Source organism: Leptodactylus fuscus, chromosome 6, assembly GCF_031893055.1.
Source record: "Leptodactylus fuscus isolate aLepFus1 chromosome 6, aLepFus1.hap2, whole genome shotgun sequence".
Classification (NCBI taxonomy): Eukaryota; Metazoa; Chordata; class Amphibia; order Anura; family Leptodactylidae; genus Leptodactylus; species Leptodactylus fuscus.
The window spans coordinates 145,073,876-145,101,815 of record NC_134270.1 but is presented as its reverse complement, the minus strand read 5'-3'; the positions used below and the strand labels follow the sequence as shown (position 1 = coordinate 145,101,815).

The 27,940-nt window shown below is 42.8% G+C and overlaps 2 protein-coding genes across 5 annotated transcripts in view; both read right to left on the bottom strand.

Moving 5' to 3' along the window:
- Positions 1 to 27,940, bottom strand: part of EMILIN3 (elastin microfibril interfacer 3) — a 200,900-nt gene that overhangs the window by 91,516 nt on the left and 81,444 nt on the right. The window lies entirely within an intron of this gene.
- MYL9 (myosin light chain 9) overlaps positions 1 to 27,940 on the bottom strand; it is a 59,116-nt gene that overhangs the window by 3,802 nt on the left and 27,374 nt on the right. For 3 of the 4 annotated variants that reach the window (XM_075277482.1, XM_075277484.1, XM_075277485.1), the window contains exon 2: positions 143 to 345. In XM_075277482.1, the coding sequence (XP_075133583.1) occupies positions 143 to 326 (184 nt within the window). In that variant the 5' untranslated portion in view covers positions 327 to 345. Of the gene's footprint in view, positions 1 to 142; positions 346 to 10,104; positions 10,241 to 27,940 lie in introns of those variants that run through there. The other variant, XM_075277481.1, reaches the window with a different exon arrangement.

The following is a 27,940-nucleotide window of genomic DNA, read 5'->3' as shown; positions in this document are numbered from 1 at the left end:
TTTTTTAATCAAATTCCCTGATCCTGGACAACCCCTTTAAGTATCAGGACAGCTGTTTGACAAGCAGTCTGTGAGATGAATGATGACCGTGTCTCCATCTCTATAGGTCTCAGTTTTACATTTATGTGCAGAGTCTACATACCCAAGGAGGCCAACATGTCATGCAGATCTTCTTTATCAACGAAGCCGTCCCTGTTTTGGTCAATCATGTTGAATGCTTCCTTAAATTCCTGAATCTGGGACTGGTCAAACATGGCAAACACATTGGAAGTCGCCCTCTGAGGACGCTTCTTGGTGGTCTTTGCCTTGGTCTTCTTGCTGGACATGTTGGCGGGAGGATGGAGCCTGCAGATAAACAAAATATCACGGTAAGTATGATCATGTATCTTGCCACCATTGGATGCAATCTCCTTTCCTACACAAATGTGTGAACTGTGTAGTACATGCCGCCAAAAATCAATATTACAGTGCAGTTCATGCTTAGTTTTTTTTCAAAATGTTTAGCGCATGCGCCAGGAATGGTTCTGTCTGGAGATGAGCGAGTACTGTTCGGATGAGCCGATCCGAACAGCACGCTCCATAGAAAAGAATGGATGCACCTGGTACTTCCACTTTGACATCGGCCCGCGTGCCGGCTACGTCCATTCATTTCTATGCGAGCGTGCTGTTCGGATCGGCTGATCTGAACAGTACTCGCTCCTCTCTAGTTCTGTCAAGTACACGGTCTTTGGTTGTTTTGGTTTTGGGAGCGATTTATTAAGACTGGTGACTAGAACCCCAGATGTCATGAACGTCCATTTTATTAAGCGTTCACCCCTTAGTAATACGGTATGGTTATATCTCAGGTTCGTGCACCAGAAATCAAAATCTCAGGGAAAGGAGGGGGGGGGGGGTTCATTCACCCCCAAACTGAACATTTGCACCAGGATCCATGAGACTTTAGCTATGCCCCAACTCATAGAAAACTGTTGTAGGCAATTCTGGGCAGAAGCTCTCCTTAATCTAGAATAAATGGCAAATATGGCTGCTACTCCATGAATACAGGGCGATACAACACCCGGAACACAATATACCAAAACATCAGTCTCAAAACGTGCAGGCAAATCTCTTGTCTATTAGACGCATCATCTCCTTGTAATATTGAGAAGAGCTCTCCAAGACGAAGCCGCCCCTCATCTCTGTATGCCATACAAGGGCATGTCTTGTTTCGAAGACGTTCAGGCTCGGAGAGTTTATTCGCTTCCCATACTGTCTACAGACAGAACAGGGAACATTCTTGCACGCATTTCTAATTATTGGTTTCCAGCCACTTACATGGGGCACTCATGTTAAGCCTGGAGTTATGCTTAAAGTTACAATTTTAAGTCTACGTTCACATCTGTCCGGGACGGTCTATTAGGAGAATCCGTTGCAGTGTCCGCATGAAACTTGTGGACTTCTGTGAAACAAAAGAACCCGTCCGGCCCCCTTCTAGTCAATGGGGTTTTTATCTGCAATGTGTGGATGAGATTAGTCAGAATCTCTTCACTTAGATACTGTAAAACAATGCTTTTGTTTTTTTTTAAACGTAGATTGTGCGCCCCATATAGAGATCACAATGTACTTTTTTTTTTCCTATCAGTATGTCTTTGTAGAATGGGAGGAAATCCACACAAACACGGGGAGAACATAGAAACTCCTTGCAGATGTTGTTCCTGGTGAGATTTGAACCCAGGACTCCAGTGCTGCAAGGCTGCAGTGCTAACCACTGAGCCACTATGTTGCCCCACAATGCTTTTGTTTGCAGCAGTGTTTTTACAGTGCTGCGTTTTTGCAACGCAGGGTTTCAGGCTAAGGCAGAGGCCCCTCATTGCCAGAATGCAGCTTTTTTTTGTTGCAGATTCTGTCCCGTGTGACCCCATCCCAATTCCATATTCACCAGTAAAACTCACTGTGTTGGCCGGACCAGGGACCTCTAGCAGTATACTTATCTATACATCTATACTGCCTCCCAGTGATATACTATCTTGTACCCATTATAAGGCTGTATTCACACTGAGTAACGCTGGCGTTTTATTTTTGCACATAGCGCCGCGTTAACGCGGCATATACGTGGCGTTATGTGCAAAAATAAGCACAAAAAACGCCAGCGTCACTCAGTGTGAATACAGCCTAATATGGGATCCCTAGCAGCATAGGGACCAAGATTCACAGGAGAAACTTAGTCACGTGAATGCGGTGTAAGGCGACACGTTGCATTTATTTATTGCACATTTTACATATTTTGTTTGGATGTAGCAGGAGGTAGAGATATCAGTGCACAAAAAAAAAAAAAAAAAAAAACCCACACTTAAAAAAATGCAGTTTTTCAACAATCCATGTCCTTAGGCTAAAAGGGGCTTTCCCAGGACTTTACTACAGAAGTCTTATCTTAAGGGTAGGTCATAAATCTAAAACAGGAGGAGGTCCGACTCCTATAGCAAGGACAGATATTCATTGTGTCTAATGTAGACTGTAGCCATAAGGATTACTGTTAAGTGCATTCCAGCAGGTCCAAAGTGTCTCCCATTTCTCACATTACAATTGGTGAGATGTATTAATATTGGGAAAGATTCTTTTATATTCTTGAACCCTTCTTTGGCCACAATACACATTGGATGACTGATTGTTCACACCAACCCCTGTATGTTTAACTTTCTAGGTCATCTCTGGTTCCAGATAAGGACAGAGTGGACTGTGACCTAAAGGGTTTATTTTTTTCTACAAAAACATAAGAATACAAGTCACTTACTACCGGTCACCTTTACTATTCGTGTTGTACATTTGTTACAGTAATTTACCATTCAGATTCTAACAAGTTTCCAAGATCTGCTGAGTGTGAACAGGATGAGGCAGCAGATCACAGCAGGTGTTGTGGGCTACGGAAGGTCTGTACACAGAGATTAAATCAATTGTTGTTAAGATCAAAAGACCTGGACAAACTGGTCAGTGAAGACTTGGGGCCCTGTAAATAGAACTGATTGGAGACACTCTTATCTATGCATAAGATTGTTCCGCCCTTTCTAACAAAGACTGGCCAGGGAGAACACAGAGGACAATTAGCAGAGGAATTTCTCATTAGCCAGTGATCAGATATCACCAGCTGACAAATTCAGCGAAAAGTGCTGAATCTAACGAGTTTCTTTTTGTTTTAAATCAGAGTCTGCTGAGTTTCTCTTATACCTATACAGAGAACATGGGAGTTTCAAAGGCAAATAACCATCTGCAAGGAGTTTGTATGTACAGACCCCATTACAATCTAGGAGGTCCATGTGCTTTCATTGCTCACCGCTTTTAAACATGTTCGTTATTCCATTCGGGAGGGTCCCCAAGTGGACTCCCCAAACAGAATACCAAACGCACATGTGAAGTGTAGGGGTTGGCTCCCCCTAGTGGCCAGAAGCAGACAACGCTCGGGCGTGGAGCGATGCCAGTGGGACTACTGTGGGAGGAATATTCAAATCTCTACCTCAGATTGGAAGCTCTTGCGAGCAGGGCCCTCAGTCCCAATGTGTGAAATGATTTCTTTGTAATGTATCTTTCTGTCTGTACTTGAACCCTACAAATTGTACAGCTCTGCGGAATATGTTGGCGCTATATCAGCGCCGCACCTCTAATGAGGCGACCGCTTTGGGTGGCACACGGGAGGGGGGCGGCGCATGGGCGACTTTTTTTCTTTTATTACTTTTTTTTTTATACTTTGAACCAGCGCAGGAGAGCTGCTTCTCTCTGCGCTGGTTCAGACGTCTGCGTAGGCAGCGTCACTAGACCGCCTACGCACGCTGATACGTTCTCAGACATCTAGGTATCAGCGTGGGCGGCGTCATCACGTGATGACGCTCGCTGATACCTAGACGTCTGAGGACGTATCAGCGTGCGTCCGCGGCCTAGTGACGCCGCCTACGCAGACGTCAGCCTGTATGAGAAGAGGATCGCGGAGGCGGTGGGAGCAACAAGATCGGTAAGTATAAAACTTTTTGTTTTATAATAGGCCGCTACCTGCTGGAGTATCTCCGGCAGGTAGCGGCCTATTTACCTACCTCCCCAGACCTGCTCACTGCCGCCCCCGCTTCCCCTTGTACTATAGGCCACGGAGGCCGGCAGTGAGTAGGCCGCGATCCCACTACCACCATTATGATACCTGGGGGTCTTTTCAGACCTCCGAGTATAATAATCGGAGCCCCAGGGGAGGTGAGGGAACATAAACAATGTTACTTACCTCTCCGGGATCCGATGTTACTCCTAGCAGGCTTCGGGCCTATATAGTAATGCCCAGATGTCACGTGGTCTGGAATATTACCATATAGGCCCAAAGCCTGCCCTAGCAGTACCATATAGGCTTGAAGTCTGTGCTAGTAGTAATAGCCTGTTACTGCTAACACAGGTTTTGGCCTGTATGGTACTGCTAGGGCAGGCTTCGGGCCTATATGGTAATATCCCAGACCACGTGATGTCTGGGCATTACCATATAGGCCCGAAGCCTGCCAGCATTAAAGAGGACCTTTCATGGGTTTGGGCACAGGCAGTCTTATATACCGCTGGAAAGCTGACAGTGCGCTGAATTCAGCGCACTGTCGGCTTTCCCGATCTGTGCCCCGGGTGAAGAGCTATTGGTGCCGGTACCGTAACTCTTCACAGTCAGAAGGGCGTTCCAGAGTCTGTCGTCAGGAACGTCCTTCTTCCCAGCAGCGCCTATATCGCTGTACTGTGTGAGCGGGGAGGAACGCTCCCTCCCCTCCTGATAGTACTCTTCTATGGATGAGTACGGTGAGCAGAGGGAGGGGGCTCACACAGCACAGCACTATAGGCGCTGCTGGGAAGAAGGACATTCCTGACAGACTGTCAGGAACGCCCTTCTGACTGAAGAGTTACGGTACCGGCACCAATGGCTCTTCACCCAGGGCACAGATCGGGAAAGCCAACAATGCGCTGAATTCAGCTGTCAGCTTTCCAGCAGTATATAGAACTGCCTTTGCCCAAACCCATGAAAGGTCCTCTTTAACATCGGGTCCCAGAGAGGTGAGTAACAGTGTTTATTATGTTCCCTCATCTCCCCTGGGGCTCCGACTATTATACTCTGGGGGTCTGAAAAGACCCCCCCCCCCCCCCCCCCGAGTATAATAATAGTTCATGGGTGTGCAACTGTGGGGCATAATAGAGCTTGGAGGGGCCGCTGTGGGATATAGATATATGTGTATGTATATGTACATATATAGGGGTTGGGTGCATGGAGAATTGAGGAGTCAAAGATGTCTATGTTTCAAACTTTACAGAGTCAAGTCACAGCTGAAAGTGGTCATGGCGGTCCAAAGGGAAGAGATTGGAAATGTGGGGAGACGTCTCCTGTGAGTATTACTGCATTGTATTTATTGTAATGTCCCCCCCCCCCCCCAGCTGTCTTTGGCTGACGATCAAAAGATGATCACCACAACCACCACCCCACTGCCTGAGACGGGGGCGTCTTTCGATCGTCCGCCTCAGGCAGCAGAGAGGCTAGGTTCACCACTGCGCAATATAAATAAAATGTATTATAAATCTGTCTTCCAAAATGTAAATAGGGAGACAGTGCCTCTGTTATGCTGCCCTCTATAGGAAGCACCCTGAACATCTTCAGTATCTATACTTCTGTATTGTATCACTTATATAGCTGCCTGGACAATTGTTTTTAACACTGTAGGATTCATGCCATTAAAGGGAAAATAGCATTATGCATCAACATTGTGTTTCCAGCATATGTTGGGCATGTGAGGGGTAAGCTCACAGCATATACAGATGTTGCAGAGTTAACATACCTTGCTGCAGCAGTTTGGGTTATTACAGAAGACATCAAGTCAATGTAAATTAACTGCAAAGTGCCCCCCGAACCCCCCCCCCCAACAAAAAAACAAAAAAAACAAAAAAAAAAAAACACAACAACTTTCCATTGGTTTTTGTTGTCTTTTGTGATAAGATTTCACGCTGCAGCAGTTTAAAGGGATGCTATCCATTCAAACTCATTTTCTTTTGTCACTAACATGTAGGAATAGCCTTAAGAAAGACTATCCTCATACCTTTCAAAAGTCTTCTCCGCGCTGCCATTCGCTTGAAATCCTTTTTTTTTTGTTGGTATGTAAAGGAGTTCTCTTGCAGCACTGGGGGCGGGCCCCAATGCTCAAACAGCACTGGAGGCATCCCCAATGCTGAGAACTCTCCAGCAACGGCCTCTTTAGTCTTTTTCTGGAGCAACTTCACATGCGGGCGGCCATATTTTATGGCCGCTTACGCGAGCAGGCGCAGTATGCTCTGTACTCCATAGAACAAAAAAATGGCCACCTGCATGTGAAGTCGGCTCTGGCAGAGCCAACTTGTGCATGCGTTGAATTTTGACCGCCAGAAGAAGATGCGGCGGCGGAGGCAGCGCTGGAGAAGGTTCTCTCGCAGCATTGGGGATGCCCCCAGTGCTGCGAGAATACTCATTTGCATACCGACAAAAATCGTGATTTCAAGTGAACGGCAGCGCGGAGAAGACATCTAAATGTAGGAGAAGAATAGCCTTTCTTAAGGCTATTCTGACATGTTAGTGACGACAAAAAAAAAAAAAAAAAAAAAAAGTTTGAATGATATGATCCCTTTAACCAATTGCAAAAATCCAAATTTTCTTCAAAGTTGGGGGTCGTCTTATACACTGGGTCTAGTCAGAGCGCATGCCTCTGTCCCTTGTATCCTATTACTGGAGGCGTCCTGAAAGCCTGGGGGGGGATGGCAAAAGGAGAGCAGCGCTGTCCTGAGGAAAAAAACACACCTCCTTCAACTGTCTGGCCCGCCCCTCCTGTGTCGCTTCATTGCGAGATCTGAGAGGCAGGGAAGGAGGGCCAGATGGGTGAAGGAGGGGTGGTTTCAAGCTTGCTGAGAAAACCACACCTCCTCCTGTCTGGCTCGTCCCTCCTTCACTGCCTCTCAGATCTCGCTCCTGCAATGAAGCCACACAGGCAGGGAAGGAGGGGCGGCCCAGACGGGTGAAGGAGGTGTGTTTTCAAGTTTGCTTAGAAAACCACGCCTCCTTCACTCATCCGGCCCGCCCCTTTTTCTCTTCTTGCATAGCTTCACTGCAGGAGTGAGATCTGAGATTAGATTTGATCCCATTTCTTTCTATTGTATTTCTTCTGACAGCCATCACTTTAGTTTAGACCCTGAATGCCTCCTAACATCAGAATGAAAACTACAGCATGTTGTGGGGGTCTCTTTCCATCCATGGATGCCAAACCTGTGCATGAAACAATTTTAATTAAAACAGGGCATGAGGTCCAGTGTTACAGCGGTATTAGCATGTACAGCTGATGGCACCAAAATAAGACCAATGATTATGCGGCAAGTATATACCCAAAGTCTATATTTTAACTGGAAAAGTCGGGGGGTCGTCTTATACGCCGGAAAATACGGTATATATAGGTCCCTGGTCACTATTATAGAGCAGTCCCTCCCAACTTTCAAGGCCCCTTTAGTGGCCCCTACACAGTATAAAGTCCCCTTCAAAATGGTCCCTGCAGCATCCATTGAAAAAACAAAACAGGAGTTATTTTTTACATGGGCCCATGTTCTCAGAGGTTTATCTCTGGAAAGGCTCTCAAAGCAAGTCGCCCACAATAGCCTCAAGCAGAACAGAATAAGGCCCTGTTCACATCTGCATTTGGTATTCCGTTCAGAGATTCCTCTTGGGGACCCCCCAAATGGAAGCCTATACACCTTAAAAAGCTGATAGCTAAGAAACTACACTGACCCCGAACACAGATGTGAACCAGGCCTAAGACTATGGAGTGCACTAAAAGGTTTTCACTCACTGGACAGCAAACAGATCTTGAATAATGATGGATTAAAAACTGAAAGCCGATAACACAGACCCCTCCCCCCCAAATGTAGACCTGCGCTTAAAAACACTGCAAGCAGAGTGAATACAGGCTGAGGGATAGTTAAGAGGAGATTATATATATATATATATATATATATATATATATATATATATATATATATATATATATATATATATATATATATATATATATATTATATTTTATAGATAGATAGATAGATAGAGAGAGATATTATATATATCTCTATCTATCTCTATACACACACACATATATACTACACACATATTTTGGGTGCAATGACCTGAACTGGCATCATTAATCTATGCCAAGGATTAGCAACCCTTGGCACTCAAGCTGCTGTTAAACTACAACTCCCAGCATGCTCCATTCACTTCAATGGGGCTTCCAAGAAAAGGAGAGCACATATGCATGCTGGGAGTTAGGTTTTATAACAGCTGGAGTGCTGAAGGTTGCTTAACCCTGATTTATACTGATGAAAGTCAAGAAACCTACGGTCTGCAGACTGTAAATATATCTGAATTAGCCCTGAGGGCCCATGCATATAGTTTTCTGTATTGATTCTGTAATTACAGATAGTATACAGACTCAGTCATTTATACAGCCCTAACCCACATCCATAGTTTGCAGTGTCCGGGCCATAGAAACCATCCACAACATATGGATCAGGTTCCTATTCATGTCCGTATATGCAGCAAAAAGTCACCCATACAAGTGTAGGGGGATCATACAAGTCTTTTTTGCAGAATACGGTTATATTTGTGCAAACAGTAAACCAGTGACTATGGTCGCATGCATGGAGTCTGAAACAGACAAGGTAGGGATGGCAGCTAACTATGGTATAGTGGGGAAAATCCTAGCACGCCATGATGTACCTGGATGAGACCTAAAATATATCACATATCAAAAAATATGTATGCAACTTTGGAGTCAGTACAATATTTAGGAAGATGCTCTTGAAAGGTTACAGAAATAATTAGGATGTCGGCGACATTGTTTCTTCATTTCCCTACAACCACATCCTGTAAATGGGGGGAACCCACCACTACAGAAAGAAGGGGAAAAAAATAAAATATTCATTTTTGTTGCATTTTTTTCCCGCTGCGTTTCACAATGTGGGCCATTAGCTTAAAACAGTTTTTAGCTATAATGTATTAATGAGATTTCTTAAAATCCTGTTTACTACGATGTAATATTTGGGCGGTGCAGTAACTTCTATCAGCTGCCAAAACACACAAGATAGTACAGTGTTATATTACCATATTGGGATGTGGAGCCGATTGGATGAAATGTCTTAAAGGGGCAGAGAATAGCAATTTAATATATACTTAAAATACATAATATTACAGTGAAATCCCACCCAAAATTATATTAAAAAGCAACAGGGTGGTCTTCTCAAAGGAGATATATATATATATATATATAGGAACAGCAACAAGAAGTCTGGTCTGAACAAGGTCTCATAGGAGAGGCATAGTATACACAATATATAATGGAATTGATCTGTATAGGGGGATGGAGCGGTTTCACTGTATCCGTTTCCTATTATACCTGACGTCCAGAGTCTGACATGGGGTCTCCCTATAACTTCTGGAGAACAGTTATAGGGTATGTCCACACTTTACAAGTCTGCTGCTGACATCCCATTGCAAGAAATGACAGGGGATTGTTCTAAATTCCGCTGAGGCAAAAAAAAAAAAAAAAAAATTAAAGCTTGAAATTGGGCATTTTTTGCAGTGGAATTCATAAGGTAGTCGATGCAGTTTGACAGTTTTCATCCTTTGCCGTGCAGAAGGTAAAAGTTACATAAACTGATATGCTGTGGGTTAAAAATCATCTTCGTAGATCGATTTGCGCCGCATGTGAATTAGATTTGTCTACATGTCATGCCTCTACTGTACATTGCAGCAGACTATCTGCCAGCAAGTCCATGGTGGATAATAAGCTATGAGTGCGCCCCATATGTACACCCAGCCCAACATTAATATACATGAAGGTTGTGGTATATAGCAATACACTGCCAGTCTTCCCATTATACTAACATATGCTTGTCATATGGCAGGCGGAGACGTACAGAATAAACAAGCCATGATGAGAAGAGAGGTAAGATCTATTAATATAATAGAAGGAAGAAGGGATAGCGCCGGAGTGGTGGGCATGTGCCTGAGTCATGTAGTAGTAAAAGCTGCAGAATAGAGGCCAAAGAAGAGTCTTCTCTTACCTGTACAGGAGTTAGACAGCAAGTCTGAGATCTCCTCTGTGGATCAGGACACAGGGAAGGTCTGCACTAAACTTCCCAGGGACCTAAATGCAAGGGAAAAGCGCAGCCAATGGGGAAAGCACTCTCCCCCTTCCTCCAGCTGCCCTCCCGCCTGGGATTTGGCCATACATGGAAAAGGAATTTGAGGAGGATGCGAGATCTGTGGGACACACTGATCCAAACCCAAACACAGGATATTCTCCCTTATATAGTTCGCAGCCCCACTTTGTGACAGTGTGCAGGGAAGCCTCTACACAAAGCTATGTACACCAGCGAATGCAGCCTGTCCTCCTTATAAGGGGCGTATAGGTGTGTGAGAAGGAAGGTACAAGGGGGCTCAGACATATACTACACTGCTGGGAACATGACAGCGCTTATACAAGTCCTTACATGCATCCTAAAATCAGATTTGGTCAGACATCTCAAATCTGTCATTTCTCCTATCATAGACTTGCCATCATATGCAAATATGAAACTTATTTGTAGTGACAGGACATACGAGACCCCTCTTCTTAAAACGGAGACACTCAGGACCCCCACTCTTGTGATCGTGGTGGGCCCAATGATTAGGCCCCCTCCAATCTCAGTGATCTACAGTCCATTGGATAGAAAATAAAGAGTATTCCCACAATACTAAATTAAGTGTGAAGCAAGAGGTTGTGGAAATGTAGCAAACCTCTGCAACAAAATACACTGCAGTTCTGCTACGTGGAACCATAGCCTTGACACTAAGGTCCTATGTGGATGGCTGCAGTCAAAAAACGCTGCAGAAAACTACGGTGGAAATGCAGCATGCTTTCTTCCATACCACTTTCCACGGAAACTTCAGTTTTCCTCTGCAGACTTTCTGCTTCTATTATACCTATACAGAAGACGCCAGCATTTCCGTAGGTATAGTTGACATGCTGCGTTTACAAAAACCACAACAGTTTTTGAAATCTCAACATTTCCGCTGCAGTTTTTTTTTTCTGCAATGTGTGGATGGGATTAGCCAGAATCCCATCCATTTTGCAGGTATTGAAAAACACTGCAGTCAAATTGCGGTGTTTATGCTATGCGGGGCCCCGGCCTAAAGAGCATTCTATAATAAGAAAGGAATGACATCACGTTTCTAGAAGACATTTTCTGTTTGTATGTCCATTTCTTAGTTCTCTCTGTGCGACAACAAATATATTTGCCATTTCAGCTGTCAGAGGGGATGTCACCACCAGATGCCAGAATGACTTCCCTGCAAGCAAGAAAATGGGACATATCTGGAATTTAGTAGTTTAACTGAGTCTTCCTATCTGGGCAAGACATGCCTTATACACAGGATGGGGCAAAACTTTCAGATTGAAGGGGGTTGAATCACTCAGACCCCTACCAAACAAAGGAATGGGGAATTTTGTTCCCTGTTCTGAATGGATCAGGGTGGTTGGTCAATGAGTGCACTGTTGTATTAATTTCAGTGGTAGTGCCAGAGATGGCTAAGTGATGTAGTTTGGTTCTCAGTACTGTACTTTCACCATTTACAGTGCTCCCATTGATATGAAGGAAGAATTGTGTGTTCTCCCCGACCCCTGCTCCATTCAGAACAAAGGATAAAACTGCCCTGCTCTCCTGCCCGATGCATTATTATGAGGTACATAATGCAATCTGAATTTCCCAACATTTAAACCATATATGATACACCCATATGTCATACAAAGCCCTCCAATGTAACTACCATGAGCGTGGTGTCAGTAGGCCAAGCCAAAGCCCGACAGACTCCTGCTCCGAAATAATAATTAAATAATACATTTTATTTATATAGCGCCAACATATTCCACAGCACTGTACAATTTGTAGGGTTCAAATACAGACAGAAAGATACATTACAAAGAAAGTCATTTCACACAATGGGACTGAGGGCCCTGTTCACAAGAGCTTACAATCTATGAAGGAGAGGGGGGGGGGGGTGACAAGAGGTAGCAGGGGTGGCATTGCTTATACTGTATTCAGACAATTTTGTAATACAGGGGACTGTCATTACACAAACAAAACTTTATGAGCCATCACTAGTGGTGTCCTGTAACGTGGATGGAGCTTGGACAAATAAAGTTAGCCTGAAAAGACATATGTGGGGTAATGTGGGAGCGGGGACAGGAAAGTTAAGTTTTGGGGATTCTAATTATAGTACGAAAGGGTTTACATTAGGAATTGTGATAGGCCTGTCTGAAGAGATCTGTCTTTAGTTTGCGTTTGAAACTGTAGAAATTGGGAGTTAATCTGATTGTCCGGGGTAGAGCATTCCAGAGAAGTGGTGCAGCTCGGGAGAAGTCTTGTATACGAGCGTGGGAGGTTCTGATAATAGAGGATGTAAGTGTTAGGTCATTGAGTGAGCGGAGAGCACGGGTTGGGCGGTAGACAGAGATGAGGGAGGAAATGTAGGGAGGTGCGGCATTATGGAGAGCCTTGTGAGTGATAACTTTATATTTTATTCTATAACTAGCTGGTACCCGCGACTTCGTCTGCGGTGATTGTAGCAGTGGGTATATACAGGCGCGGGTAAGGTTTTCGTAGTGTGTATAAGGTATGGGATATGAAATGTAACTTTGTATCTTGTTTTTGCTGTAATTCAGAGAATACGTGAGACTTTTGTGTTGCAGTTAATTTGTATTTGAGCTGCTATATATACGGTGTTGTGAGAAACTTTACATAGTGACTTTGGGACAGAGGTATTTGAAGTTAACCCTTTCCCGCCGATGGCATTTTTGGATTTTCGTTTTTGACTCCCCTCCTTCTAAACCCCATAACTTTTTTATTTCTCCACTCCCAGAGCCATATGAGGTCTTAGTTTTTGCGGGACAAATTTTTCTTCATGATGCTGCCATTAATTATTCTATATATTGTACTGGGAAGCAGGGAAAAAATTCAGAATGGGGTGGATTTGAAGAAAAAATGCATTTCTGCGACTTTCTTACGGGCTTTGGTTTTACGGCGTTCACTGTGCAACCAAATTGACATGTCCCCTGTATTCTGTGTTTCGTTACGATTCCGGGGATACCAAATTTATATGGTTTTATTTACATTTTGACCCCTTTAAAAAATCCAAAACTATGTTAAAAAAATTTTTTTTAAAAAAGTCGCCATATTCTGACAGGCGTAACTTTTTTTATACGTCCGTGTACGGGGATGCATAGGGTGTCTTTTTTTGCGGGACCGGGTGTACTTTGTAGTTCTACCATTTTCGGGAAATGTTATTGCTTTGATCACTTTTTATTCAAATTTTTATCAGAATCAAAACAGTGAAAAAACGGCGGTTTGGCACTTTTGACCATTTTTCCCGCTACGGCGTTTACCGAACAGGAAAAATATTTGTATAGCTTTGTAGAGCGGACGATTTCGGACGTGGGGATACCTAACATGTTTGTGTTTCAGTTTTTAACTACTTTTATATGTGTTCTAGGGAAAGGGGGGTGATTTGAATTTTTAATCCTTTTTATTTGTTTTTATTTTTTTTTACTTTTTTAAACTTTTTTTTTTGCATTTATTAGACCGCCTAGGGGTATTGACATGGGTGGGCGGTGTCGCGGATTGTCAGAGCAGTGGGGGTCGGCAAACATGGCTGCTCCGGAGCGTTATAGAGCGCCTCCTGGAGTATCGTTAAGGTGGGGGGCAAAGTGGTAAAGTATATGTATATGAGATTGTGTGGGGTTGCTGACCTCTGCTGTAGAGGGCAATATGAATTTTGTGGCTTGCTATGGTCCAAAGTGTGTGAGATTGCAGAGATGGTGGTGTGAGTTTGGGTTTTGTGGGGTTCCTGGCACAAACGTATGTGCGCTATTGTGACGAAAAGTAGCCTATTGCGCAATCGGTTGTATTAACTATGTTTGTGGAAAATTTCAGCCAAATCGGTGGAGCGGTTTTTGCGTGATTGAGGAACAAACATCCGAACATCCAAACACACACAAACTCACAAACTTTCACATTTATAATATTAATAGGATGAATAGGCAGCCAATGTAGTGACTGGCACAGACCAGAGGCATCGCTGTAGCATCTAGCCTGATAGATGAGCCTGACCGCTGCATTCAGAATAGATTGTAGAGGGGAGAGTTTAGTGAGGGGAAGACCGATTAGTAAGGAGTTACAGTAGTCAAGGCGAGAATGAATCAGAGAGACAATAAGTGTCTTTAGTGTATCTCTGGTGAGGAAAGGGCGTATTCTGGAGATGTTTTTGAGGTGGAGGTGACATTAACGTGCGAGTGATTCAATATGAGGGGTGAAGGAAAGGTCTGCGTCAAACATGACCCCGAGGCAGCGGACCTGCTGCCTAGGAGTTATAGTAAGGCCTGAGACTGCAATGGATATATCAGGGACAGATCTGTTAGATGGTGAAAACAGTAGTAGTTCCGTCTTAGAGAGATTTAGTTTCAGATATTAGAGACAGCAGAAAGACAGTCACTGGTGTTCTGTATGAGTGCAGGGGTGATGTCATGGGAAGAGGTGTATAATTGGGTGTCATCAGCATAAAGATGGTACCTGAAGCCAAATTTGGCGATGGTTTGTCCAATGGGGGCTGTGTAGAGAGAAAAGAGCAGGGGGCCTAGGACAATTGGCTGACAACCACGGTCATTTTAGGAGCTTCACAAAGACTAGTGATGGAATTTCTATAGAAGTAAAGATGTAACTAAACATCTCTTCAGTATCCTACAGCTGTACAATGGGTCAAACGACTCTATATATGACGTACTGTAGCGTCGTCTCAGACTTTGGTCTCTTTGTAGGACCGCACCTTATACCTGAAGCAGTCACTAGTTACATGTCATGGCAGGGTTTCTTCTCTGCTAACAATAAGGTGACGTATTCACTCCCATCCCCACTCGCAGTCGTCTATGTGCCTAAGGCTACCACAGACATTAGATCAAAATTTCCCACCCAATGTATAGCCCTGTGGATCTGCTCAACACAGCTACAAACATCACATTCAGGGTTTGTTCTTATAACTTTCCCTTCCCAGGTCTTCCCTGGAAATAGCCGATCACCCCCTAAAATTGACTTCTGTTTTTGTGAAAACAACTTCTTAGGCTAGGACCACACAGCGACTTTTGGGCGTGACATTGAGATTGGAAATGACTGACTGTCACACCTAGTGATAGAATGTAGTAGGACAGAAATCAATAAGGTATTTCTGCTGACAGGTCACAGCTGAGGAACCTTGTGGGTGTAATATGACCCCCCTAGTTCCCCCATTAGTGGGTACAATATAGTAGAGCAGCACTGCGATCTTGTATCATTTTGCCATGTAGCCCTAGCCTAAGCAAACAAAATCTGCCCCCTACGTCTAGTTATTGCACCATACAGACCCCACATGGAACTTCCATATATAATGCCATATAGCCCAAAAAAAAAAAAAAAAAAAAAAACACACAAAAGAGTAGAACTAAAGAATCTGTTTCTCTGGCTCCTAACAGAATAATCTAGATCTCATTGGGGAAAAGCTACTGTTTTGTACAGAAGTCACATCTCATCTCCTTTTACAGTAATCCTGCTCGTACACCAGGGGGGGGATGGAAAATCAGGCCTAGAGCAAGTCACATGATTTATTACACTATGTTCACACTGTTCAATAGGACACAAGCAATGGCAGGCGGCAATAGCTTTTACACACAGAAATTTTTTCCTTTTTGCAAAACTGCCATTGCAGTTTTTGATACAACTTTTCAGTCTAAGCCAGAAATGGATTCAGCAAGGAGTAGTATAGAGGTATAAGGTCCCGTGCACACAACCAAGTGAGCAAGCGAGGTGCAGACTGACCTCTCCGAGGTCCTATAGAATATCAGAAGAGCCTTGGCTGCACACCCTTTCATGTGCAAGACCTTTCTTTACAATTCTCATTCCTCCTGAATTTATTTCTCCATCAAAAATTGCAAAAATGTAAGACATAAGGTTCTACTGACTTCAACCCATGGCAATAAAAATACATACATGGATCCATCATATGATTGGTAACTGTGTATTTTTGATAGATCCATTTAACACGAAAAACTAGAAGTGGTCACTGTATGATATGCTTATCAAAAATCCACCCCTGTATTTATTCTTCTGCAGTCATGCATACCACATAAAGGAGTAGAACTAGGGTGCACACTACAAAGCGTTGGTAACGCATCCCCTGAAAGATGCCCTTGGCACTCTGGCTAGGTTCACGTTGGAGTGTCTGTATGAGACCAGATTCCACTTAAAATCTGCAAGCAGCACATTTCTCTCCACGTATCATGCGGAAACCACACAGACCCTATTATAGTATACGGAGTCTGTGGGTTTCCTTTAGGTAACCGCTTTTTAAAGCATATAGGTTTCTGTAAACTGGAACACAGATGTGAATTGGGCCTAACGCTTAAAGAAAATGGCCCCATGTGTCTCAATACTCAATCACCCAGATTCCTCTAGGGGAAGTTCACACGGAGTATTTTGAGACCGTAATCGCCTGACCAAAAAGACGGCTCCCCTTGAAATTCAGTGGGAGCTGCTCAGGTCTTTTTCCCGGAGCCTTTTCTTCCGGCTTTCGGGGAAAAAAGCGAGATGCTCATTCTGCAGGCCGTTTCACCTCACGATTCGGCCTGAAGACACTTCCTCCTCCAGACTAGGCCCGTTCATTGGGCCTAATCCGGAGCGGAGTGCGCGGCTGGATGCCGATGCAGTGCCCCGGCTTTCAGTCGCAGCTAGCTGGTTTTTGGATAGGAACCTGAGGCAGCCTCCACTTAAGGTTCCGATTCAAAAAAAATCCTGTGTGAACTTAACCAAATATGTCTCTAGGTACGTACCCAAAGAACAAATGTGGACCTAGTATAAGAAAAGGCAGAGTCGCAGATCATGAAATCCTAAGTCACCTTCAAGTACATGACAGTGCATTGGATCGCTGTTACAAAAGCCATGTTAGGAGGACCGCATCTGTGTTCAAAGGTAGCCTGAGATTTTTACTAGTACAGTGACGGGTTCTAGCCCTGTGTCTAGTCAGGCAGGTTTGTTTTTTTAATCCATTTATATAGTCACACAAAGATAGTAGTTATTACATATTCCTCTAATGTGTCACTTCCAATGGCTATATCTCTGGTTTTACACCATCTAGAAAAATGGTATCACAAGCTATAACAGAACCTGAGATATCACTAGTTAAAGACAGTTGGGAATTTGAACTCCGTGGGTGTTATTTATCGTCTGCCCCCTTTTTGGCCATATTTTTCATAGGTGCGCCTTTAGTAGAGTCTATGGTGTCTATTTAAGTTGTAGGTGCAGCTTTTTTGGTAAATGTTGTGCATGTCTTAGTTAATTTAGATGCAACTTTTTGTTCAAGAAGGTGCAATTACCTATTAATACCATCTGACCTGAAAGGCTCTTTCACGCTGCCAATGTTTTGGGGAAAAAAAAAAAATGCAGATCTATTCTCCAGGATGTAATTAGGAGAACAGTGCACTCTGTATGCCGCCCTCTAGAGGGCAGCATCCTTAACATCATGCATGACTCAGTTAAAGAGTCTATCTGAATCATATTAGACTTTTTAACTGAGTCATGCATGTTGTTACATGTACCATGTTTTGGGGGTGCATTTGTGCAGTTTTTGCTACTTTTTTTTTTTTTTTTTTTTTTTTTTAAAAGGGGGGCAAGTCAAACACCACATGAGAAAGATCTCCATTTAGGCCACAGCCCCTTTTCTTGACAAAAAGCAAAAGTGGCGAGGGCTGCATATGATGAATTAAAGGGAAGGGGGGGGTACAATTTACACACAGACAAAAAAAAAAAAAAAAGGCAGAAGTAGCTTGATGAACAAGCCCCAAAATGCAGCAGTTAGTGCTATATATATATATATATATATATATATATATATATATATATATATATAAACAAAAAAAATCCAAAACAGTTTTTAGCCCGTGATATCGCAGATTCTTTTACAGCTAGTACTTCAATCTCAGCTTTATTGTTATACCAGAACCATTTTTTCTATGCAATATAAGACTGGAGATACAGCCAGGTGATGTGACCGTGCCCCTCTGGTAAATGCTTGAGCTCCATGTACTACATTGAGTAGATGTTTACAGAGATTCTCCCTGGTAACGCTTAGTTAGGAAGTTTGATCGATTAATAAAACGTATATTACAAAAATGTTCACCACACACCCTGGCAATATCAAAAAATAAAATAACAGTTACACTATTAATAATAATGACCTTTAGTTGGCTCCTCTCCACTGATTTGGCACAGTTGGAATTTTTTCAGTTATTTTCAGTACAATTAAGCTTTCCACTGTCAGGTGGGCGGTCCCTGTCTACTCCTGCCTCACCCCGCCCACCTGACAGCATAGAGCATAACCGTGCTGAAAAGAACACTGATTGCTCCAGAATGGTAGAGTCTAGGGGGAAAAAAAAAAAAAAAAAAATCCACCTACTCGAGAATCATTGATGCAGCACCTATTAAGGAATGCAAAGAAATGGATCTGGTGAAAGGTCCTTCTTAAAGGGGTTGTCCTGGATTAGAAAACTATAAAGAAAACAGCACCACACCGGTCCATAGGCCTTGTCTGGTATAGCAGTTCCACTTTATTGAAATAAACAACCTGCTTCATACAAAAATACCTCACATTATATAGATTCGGCTTGAAAAAAGTTTTTTGGCAGACAACATGGAAAAAGCACAAGCCTATGAACCAAATCAACAGTCAAACACTAATAAAAATTACAAATATTTATTGAGTATTTGGAAAATTACCATATAAAAACAAATTATACAGCAAGGAAGATGGATATAGCCAGACACACAAGAATAGACACACAGAATGAAAGACATAAGGCGCTATGCCATACCACTACAATAACAAATTTTTGCAACACAAGGCACACAAAAAAGCAACTGCTTCAAAAATAAACTACAATGTTAGATACAGGTATATGGAATATCAAGGCTCTGTTAAACTAGTAGTAGAGGGTTAAATATACAAAAACATTTGGGATACGCCTTCCATAAAGAATATCTATAAATATTAGTACTAAAGTACACCATAAATAACTAAGAAGGACATCCCAAAAAGAAAATATACAAAGATGTGAAAGAAACATTCCACAATAGTAGTGTTAGAGGGAAGGCTATCTTACATGTAGTTCATATAAATATCAGATCACATCTAGGCATCACCCTAGCACACTTAGTACAGAGCCAAACAAATCCGATCTAATCATGGTCATGTTAATTTAATTACCTGAAGTCATGTTGAAAAAGTGATTAGAAGTGGTAGCCGCACGCCCACAAAAAGATAGCCGACAGGTAGAAGGACCAACCCTACGCGTTTCGCAACAGAAACTGCTGACATGTGTGGCGCTGTTATATCTCAGATATAAGCCAGCCATGTTTTCCTAATTCTAGGCAACCCTTCTGGTGGAACGTCTGCATAGTGTCAGAGCAGAGGGAATTTTACAAAGAATGGTTCTATGTAGTACATGGTAGACCCCCACTCTTATGTAAAAAGGCTGTAGGATACAATTGCTGAATAAGCTACGAACACCACAACGGCGCTTCTTGTGATTGGGACTAGGGTGGCAATGTTTGACTTGTGCAGCCTCCCCTGCTGAATGGGGCCTGGAACTACAACTGGTATGGTTTATGTATCATATAGAGTACTTTCAGGGTCAGACTGGCCCAGCGGGGGAATCGGGGAATCCCTCGAGCCTTCACTATTAGTCCTCATTATGGTGGCCTTTTTTAATAATCAGTGGAGGTTAGGCAAGGCCTCTGCCCAGGGATGGTGTCAGCACCCGGCCAAGTGACTCTGTGCTGCAGGAAGATGTTCTTGGACTTAAGGAGCTGTGATGATGTCATATGTGGGCGGAGCTACAGGGATCACACAGAACAGGCTGATGTTACACAGGAAGATGAATCTGCCGGGAACAGTCTGTTGGAAGAAGAGAAGATACAGCATTTGTGAGTAAGATGGGGGACATGGGGGTGCAGGCTGTGTGATCAAGAGGGGGAATGGTGGGGTTTCAGGCTCTGGGGGGGATGGGCATTGTGACTGAGCATATAATACTGGGGGGGGGGGGGGGGGTCACTGCTGAGCACATAACACTTTTTAGGGGGCCACTGTGTTGCAGGTAATACTGTTTGGGGGCCACTGTGGAGCACATTATACTGTCCCAGTGTTGCTTACATGTGGGGCGCTGCACTGCTTGCTCACAGTATTCTTGGAAACTGCAATTGTGGGGACTACAGCTGTATCCCTTTCAAGTATCTGAGATATTGCTTTAGCGCCCGTAACCACCACTATCAAGAATTCGCTCTAGGAAGGGGAGGGATAGCAGGCCCTGGACAAAAGTTTGCACCCGGGCCCAAAAAAACTTCAGTTACGCCAATGGCGCTGCCATTAATATATCTTACTTCTAACTAGATCAACTGTGCTGATACACAGACGTCCTGCGCTTGGACGTAAAGGAGGCGGTGACTCCGTTCATCAGGATCTCAGGTAGAGTATAACTGTTTTTTATAGCTTCGTTGTGGGTGTTTTAATAGTACAAGGGGTTGTTTGGATGGGGAAATTATAATTATAAGGGAGGGGACATTTATATAAGGTTTATTAGGGGACATTATGATTACAAGGGGAAGTTATATTAGGAGGCATTATGAACATAAGGGGGTGGTCATTGATAAAAGGGGTCATTAAGGGTGCAGTATATCTGTCAGGGGGAATCAGGGGCAATTAATTTAATGAATATGGCACTTGGGCTTTATTAAGACAAAGGCCTGACGTTGCAAATTGCAACAAAGTAGTGCTGCAGGGAAGGGGGGGATAAAATAAAATAAAATTCGCAGCAGCAACGCATTGTGTTTTCCCCGCAGCGCTTTTCACTGTCTGCTTCCATTAATTTATAGGGAAACCACCAGTGTTTTCGTAGGTATAAATTGATGCACTGCGATTTCCAAAACCCCAACGGTTTTGGAAATCGCAGCATATTCACTGCACATTTTTCCACAATTTGTGGATGGGATTCGCTAGCATACTGTACCATTCACTTTGCAGGAAGTGTAAAATGTTGAGTTTTCACCACGTGAGGCCCACTTTGCAGTAAAAGATACACGCTGTAATTTCCAAAACAGTCTGTTTTAGACATTGCAGCATACTTACGGAAATTCTGGCGGTTTAGATATAATTGAAGCAGAAAATACATACAGGAAAGCTCTGCAAACTCTGTGCCAAAGGCTGCAGGAAAAAAAATGTGATGCGTCATAGCCGCAGTTTACAGCGCTGTTTTGCTGCAGGATGCCACGTGGGGCCTTAAGCTTAACCACTTCCGGACCGCCCATAGACTATAAACGTCCGGGAAGTGGTTGCCTAGTTCTGCCAGGGCGTACCAGTACGTCCAATCAGAACACAGCAGCTGCATGGAGATCGTGCAGCTACTGAAGCTGGCTGCAACTTCAGCCAGAGCTCCCAGAGAGAAGACAGGGAAGGTTTATTCCCTTCCTTGCCTTCTCGACCGCTGTGCATACAGCACTCAATGAGCGCTGTATACACAGCTATGGGCGCCGCTATGATACGGCCGCCCTCTGACCCGGTGGTCACGTGATCCGCCGGGAGCAGCATCTTGCAAGAGCTGCTGGGTCCTACAGGACCCCAGATCAGCTCTGCATACTGTGTATACAGCGTGCAGGAGGCTGTATAACTCCTGCAACTGAGGCTAACTGTACCAGCCCCAGTTATAGGAGAAGTCAGCCTCCAGTACAAAAAAAAAAAAAAAAAAGTGATCAGATGTCCCTAAAGGTCTCTTATCACTTTATGGAGACACAATCTGAAAAAAAATAAAAATAGAGTTTAAAAAAAAAAAAAAAAAAGTGAATAAAATAAAAAAAATACGCTAATAAAACGTCGTTATTAAAGGTTATAGCCCCACCCCCAACACCATACAAAATAAAAATTACCGTAATGGAGAGGGGAAAAAAAAAAAAAAAAAAAAAAAAATTCACCTGTCCTCAGCACCTTGTTGTTGCTGAGGACAGGCGAGTATGCTTTATTTTAAACCTCCGGCCCGGCACATGGGTTGCTCCAATTCCTGGACAACATCTTTAAAGGATTTATCCAGGTTTCTAGTATTTATGGCCTGTCCTTAGGATATGCCATCAATATTACATCTGCGGGAGTCTGACAGTCAGGGCCTCTGCAGATGAGTTTTTCCATTACAGTGTGGCTACAGGTAATGACAACTCAAAGAGCCACGCTGCTCTCTTGCCATACATGATGTAGCAGTGGGTTTAGATGCAGTTGTACACATCGTATGGCAGGTGAGCAGCATTGCTCCTAATATGTTATTACCTTTAGCCGCCCTGTCTCAGTACAGCTCATCTAGGGGTCCGGGCAGTGGGCCCCTAAAAACAATTCCACTGGTGAGCCCTAGATACCCCAGTCTGACCCTGAGTACTTTATGACATTATTATAGGGCATGGTGGGTATAAAACAGTTTCTTTTGTGGATGGAAAGAGCTTGTGCACAGCTGACCTAAGAGTGTGAACTGCATTGATAGAATAAGTCATGTGTAGATAAAATAGTGGTAGGTTGTATGGCACTCTGTCTACAGGGGTACCTTTAGTAGGAGCCCCATCCCAACGACATGTATAGAAGCATAATGGGGTGCAGAATCCTACAGAGCATGGACAGGATTAGTCTAGGGCTATATGGAGTCTATCTATAACACTGTGCGGTATAGATACAGTCACATGCTATGGAAAATTTCTATGCGTACAAAAACATGTGCATACTTATTCATACAGATTCCACATAGAATAGACTGTGGATTATCCTAATATGAAATAAAACCACTGTATAGGGACTATCCCTGTGCACATCCACAGCAGGGAACAGTAAGTGTCAGAGTTACACATGCTTGAACACAACCTTAGAATTCTTTATATATACACACCTTACTGCACAATAAGCAAGAGGAACGTCTAGCAAATGTCCCTGCTCATTTCTATATACAGCACCAAATATGGCAGGAAGGATAACAGTAGATGCTATAAACATGGCCGGCCGACTGTATGAACAGAACAGACAATATTGCCATCATAAAAGGAACAATATGGCAGCTACGCTTTGTATTGTTTGCCTTGACTTGGAACCAAAATAGATTCATTAATCCCTTTGTCATCTGTTGTTTGCAAGTGTGTACCCGACTCGCCACATCGGCTGCACGAAAGTAGTAAACTGCAAAAATTCGGCTAAAACTGACAAATTTGCATCAAAGCAAAGGATGATCTAATACAGTCAGAAGTCTCGTTTACATTTAGCTTTCTCTTTAGTTTCAGGTGACTGCACTTGTTGCAGATTTTGGTTATTTTTTTTCTTTTTTTGAGCCAAAGCCAAGAGAAGGTCCCTGTATGGTGGCCGGGTGTGCAGCTCAGCCGTCATTAAAGTGAACTGGGGCTGAGCTGCAGTAACCGTGCCTAGTCACTATATTGGGCATGGAGCCAACGGTATTGAAATAGCTTTATTCACTATCAGTCGTCAATCCAAAGTATTACAAAGTACTGCGACGCAGCGCATATGATACACCACGTACAATACTTGCATAATAAATAAATACGATCCCATACTTCATGGAGCAGGGCAAGGCAGAGCTCCAGGAAGAAGCCAACTACTTACAGCTGTGTGTTGCATACAGTAGGGCATGAGAAGGGGCCCCATCCCAAGGACAGGCCATAAAAGAGAAAGAGAGAAGGAAGGGGCAGGGCCAAACAAAGGAAGGGGCAGGGGATTAAATTTTCCACCAAACTCAGTTCCAGTATAGTTGCAAAATGCCTTTCAGTATAAAAGAGTCTGAAGTGGAACAAACAGTTACTTACCTTTCCTGGCTCCAGGAGGTTTCGGACCTAAATGGGGACGTCTCAGACATCACGTGGGCCAGGGCTTGTGTCCTTATACGTTGCAAGCCCCTGCTCACGTGACATCCTGTACATCATTGAAGATGGGCAACATCTTCAGGGAGTGTGCTGGAGCCAAGGAGAGGGAGCTGGAGGACTCCCACTACCAACCTGCCCTCCAGTCCAAAAAAATCCAGCCCATGTAACAAAAAAAGAGCCTATGAGCATGCGTTCACACGGAGTAAACGCATGCTCATTTTTGCATAATACACGTGTAAAAAAAAAAATAAAAAAAAAAATATCAAACTCCCATTGACTTCAATGAGGTTTTTTTTTTTACATGTGTAAAAAAATGCAGCTAAAAAGCAGATGTTTTTGTGAGTTTTTTTAAGACGTGTAAAAAAAGTGTCATTGAAGTCAATGGGAGTCTGATTTTTACATGTGTATTATGCAAAAATGAGCACGCGTTTACTCCGTGTGCACGGGCCCTTAGCTTACCACATTCTGCTAGAGCAGCATTCATCCTTTCGATTTCAGTTATCTAACCTGGCGACACACACACGGAATGGAAGTTTTTGCCAGCTTATAGAATGACCCTTGATCTTATATATGTGCACAAAGCCTTCTGATGTCCCTGATCACCCACCACCTGACCATGACTACAGACAACCAGGTCTCCAGGGTAGCGTTGTTGCTCTTTTACTGGCAGGACAAGGTAATACAAATGTACAGATGTAAATAAAAGTACTTTGGGCTTGTTTAACTAGTAGCTTCTTAACTTGGGTAGCTTATCTTTTATACAATTGGAAATATGGCCTGTATTGGGGGGGAGGGGGGGGGGGGGTTATACCCCAAAAAACAGGATACACATATGTAGAAAAAGAGAACAGGTGTGTTGACAGCAGGCAACTCAAGTTCTCTCAGACTAGATATGGGCTCATTACATATATCTTCATCCCAAAGACTTACTTGTAGAGATACGTGTGGAGTTCCCAGATGAACGGATAAACAGGTCAGTAGGCTTTAATCCTTGCAGATTTGGGACTTCAGAGGAAAACATTCTTGAGAAGAAGCTTGAGCGCAGAGGAAGAGACTTCTCCAGTTGATGGTCGCGATGCTTGGCCAGTATGTCCTCCAACTTTGCACCACATGCGCCTATCTTACACGCTTGCTGGCCTACAGGGAGGGCTGTCACTGAACCCCTCCTCCAGGACAATCAAGGGAGCCTGATTGTTCTGGAGGTCACCTGATCACTACTAGAGGTCACATGATCATAATGGACACATTAACACAGGATGATGAAATCATAGACAAGTTACAATGAAAAAAAAAAAAACAGACATTTTTCCATCCATACAGATTGCTGGCAGACCGGATTATTTTTTTTCTATTGCAAACCCTTTTGCCTGGAGAGGCGTTTCGGAGATATAGAGAATATATATATATATATATATATATATATATATATATATATATATATATATATATACACACACATACACACACTGCTCCTCCCGTTCCCTTTAATAGTCCTAGCAGATGGAGAGAGTATAGATAGTATTTAATATAAAACATATACATATATATATATATACATATATATATATATATATATATATATATATATATATATATATATATATATATATATATATACACACACACACAGACACACATTAGGCTCTTGACATGTTAATACTGTAAGCTAATGGTCACTAAATTCTCTGATTTTTCTGTATTTCACCTGAATAGAACGTTTTTTTAAAGTGACACTAAATCCTGAGTTCTTTAATTTAATGACCAACATCTTTGGGGTGAAATATATAGTACCAAGTGCTATGCATTACTGAAATTTTAAATTTTCATGCAGTTCATAAGGCTGTGTTCACACTGTGCTGTAGCTCGGCAATAACTGAATGCTTTTGTAATTGCAGTAATAACTAGCACATGCTACTGTGAAAGTCAGCTGTAAACTAATGGTCATTACATTGAAGATCTCAGATTCTACTGGCATGGTACTGCAAACAGAAACTGCAGTCCAAAAAAAGCAGAGTCAAAGGCCTAAGGCCTTGTTCACATTTGTACCATCCACCACAATCAGTGTAAAACAAAGCAACAGAATCCTGATAGACCACAGATAAAGAATAGGGTGCACAGGAGCTACAGTAGGTAAAGTGCTTACCATAAGTAGTAACAGAGTTGCACCCTCTGAACCCCGCAATGTATAGGACTCTGCATCATATGCACATGGTACAATACAAACAGGCCTTCCCCAAACAGAGTACTGGCTACTTAAAGGGATTTTAGCACAAATTAAAAAAAACCGCTAGTTATAACTGGGGCCATATATACAATACAGTTTAAAAAAAAAGGGAATCAATTTTATTTTGGGAAAAAAAGACAACTTACATTTTACTAGTATCAGCGCTTCCATGGCTCATTTGTATTTCCTGGTGTAAGGCTGAAACCGTGGGTGGGCTGTGGGCGGTTCTTCTCCCTAATATAGTGCTATCTTACCCAGAATTCCCCAGTCCTTTGCATAATCACTGTAACATGATCTACTTCGGCACGACAGCTGCTGTGAAACTACAACTCCCAGCATGCTCCATTCACTTCCATGGGAGTTCCAAGAACAGCAGAGCAAGTATGCATGCTGGGAGTTGTAGTTTTGCAACAGCTGGCGTGCTGTACTAGCCCTGATCTAGTTCATACCCCCACCTTCCTACCTTCTTGCTCTAACCAAAATTGGATGTAGTCTTCAAGCAAGGGAGTTGGTCTACTCAAAAAAGAAACCTGAAAATCTACCATAGGAAATGTGGTTTGGCTAACCTCTTCCGAACTTTTTCGGGTTTGAGAGCAATGACGTTTTTTTTTTTCCCTTTGGGTTAGTTAAATCATTTGTATGACTTTTTTTTCCTGTAATAGTTTTATTTTTATGTTGTTTTACTTTTTTTTTTTATTTTAACCACTTCCACATTTTTTCATTTCCGTTTCTTACTACCGGACTTCCAAAAGCTAGAACTTTTCTATTTTTCTGTTCACAGAGCTGTATGAGGGTTTAGTTTTTGGGGGACAAATTTTACTTTGTAAGGGTATCATTTATTTTCATGCCATGTACTGGTAACTTAGAAAAAAATCAGAATGAGTTGAAAGTACAGAAAAAAACGGCTTTTGTGCGACTTTCCTACAGGCTTCTTTTTAAGAAAATGGTGAGAAAATTTGGTGTGGAATTTCAGCGTTAAAAAAAAGCCTCCTATCGACTTCAATGGGTTCCTTTTTTTTTCAGCGATGAAATTCCACACCAAATTCCTCACCCTTTTCCTCTGTGTGAATGGATCCACAGTTCACATGGAGTTTTTTGGCGAGGATTTTGAGGCTGAATCCGCCTCAAAATAAGCCTCCAAAAAAAGCCTCCCAATAGAGTTCTATTGGGAGACTTTTTATGGAGGCTGATTTTGAGGCAGATTCAGCCTCAAAATCAGCGCCAATAAACTCCATGTGAACTCTAGTTCACACATAAAAACCTCCTGGCTTATTTTGGTCCTGAAAAAAATGCTTCCTAATTAGGAAGCGTTTTTTGGAGCAGTTTTTGGTAAAAACTGCTTCAGAAAACGCCAGGCGATTTTCCCCTCCCCTAAAGTGAATGGACTATAAAAAAAAAAAAGCTAGGCGTTTTCATTTGCAGTTTTTTTGCAAAAAAAAAAAACACTAGGCATTTTTTTGCCTCCCATTCACTTCTATTGCTTTCCTCAGGTAGAATCCGCCTGAAGAAAGGTCATGTTGCTTCTTTTTTCTGCTAGCAGTCTCCATAGACCACCATTGTATGGAGGCAGATTTTGAGGAAAAATCTGCCGTTAAAATCTGCCTCATTGCCCGCGTGTGAACATTCTGACATGTCGCCAGTATACCATGGGTCGGTATGATTATCGTAATA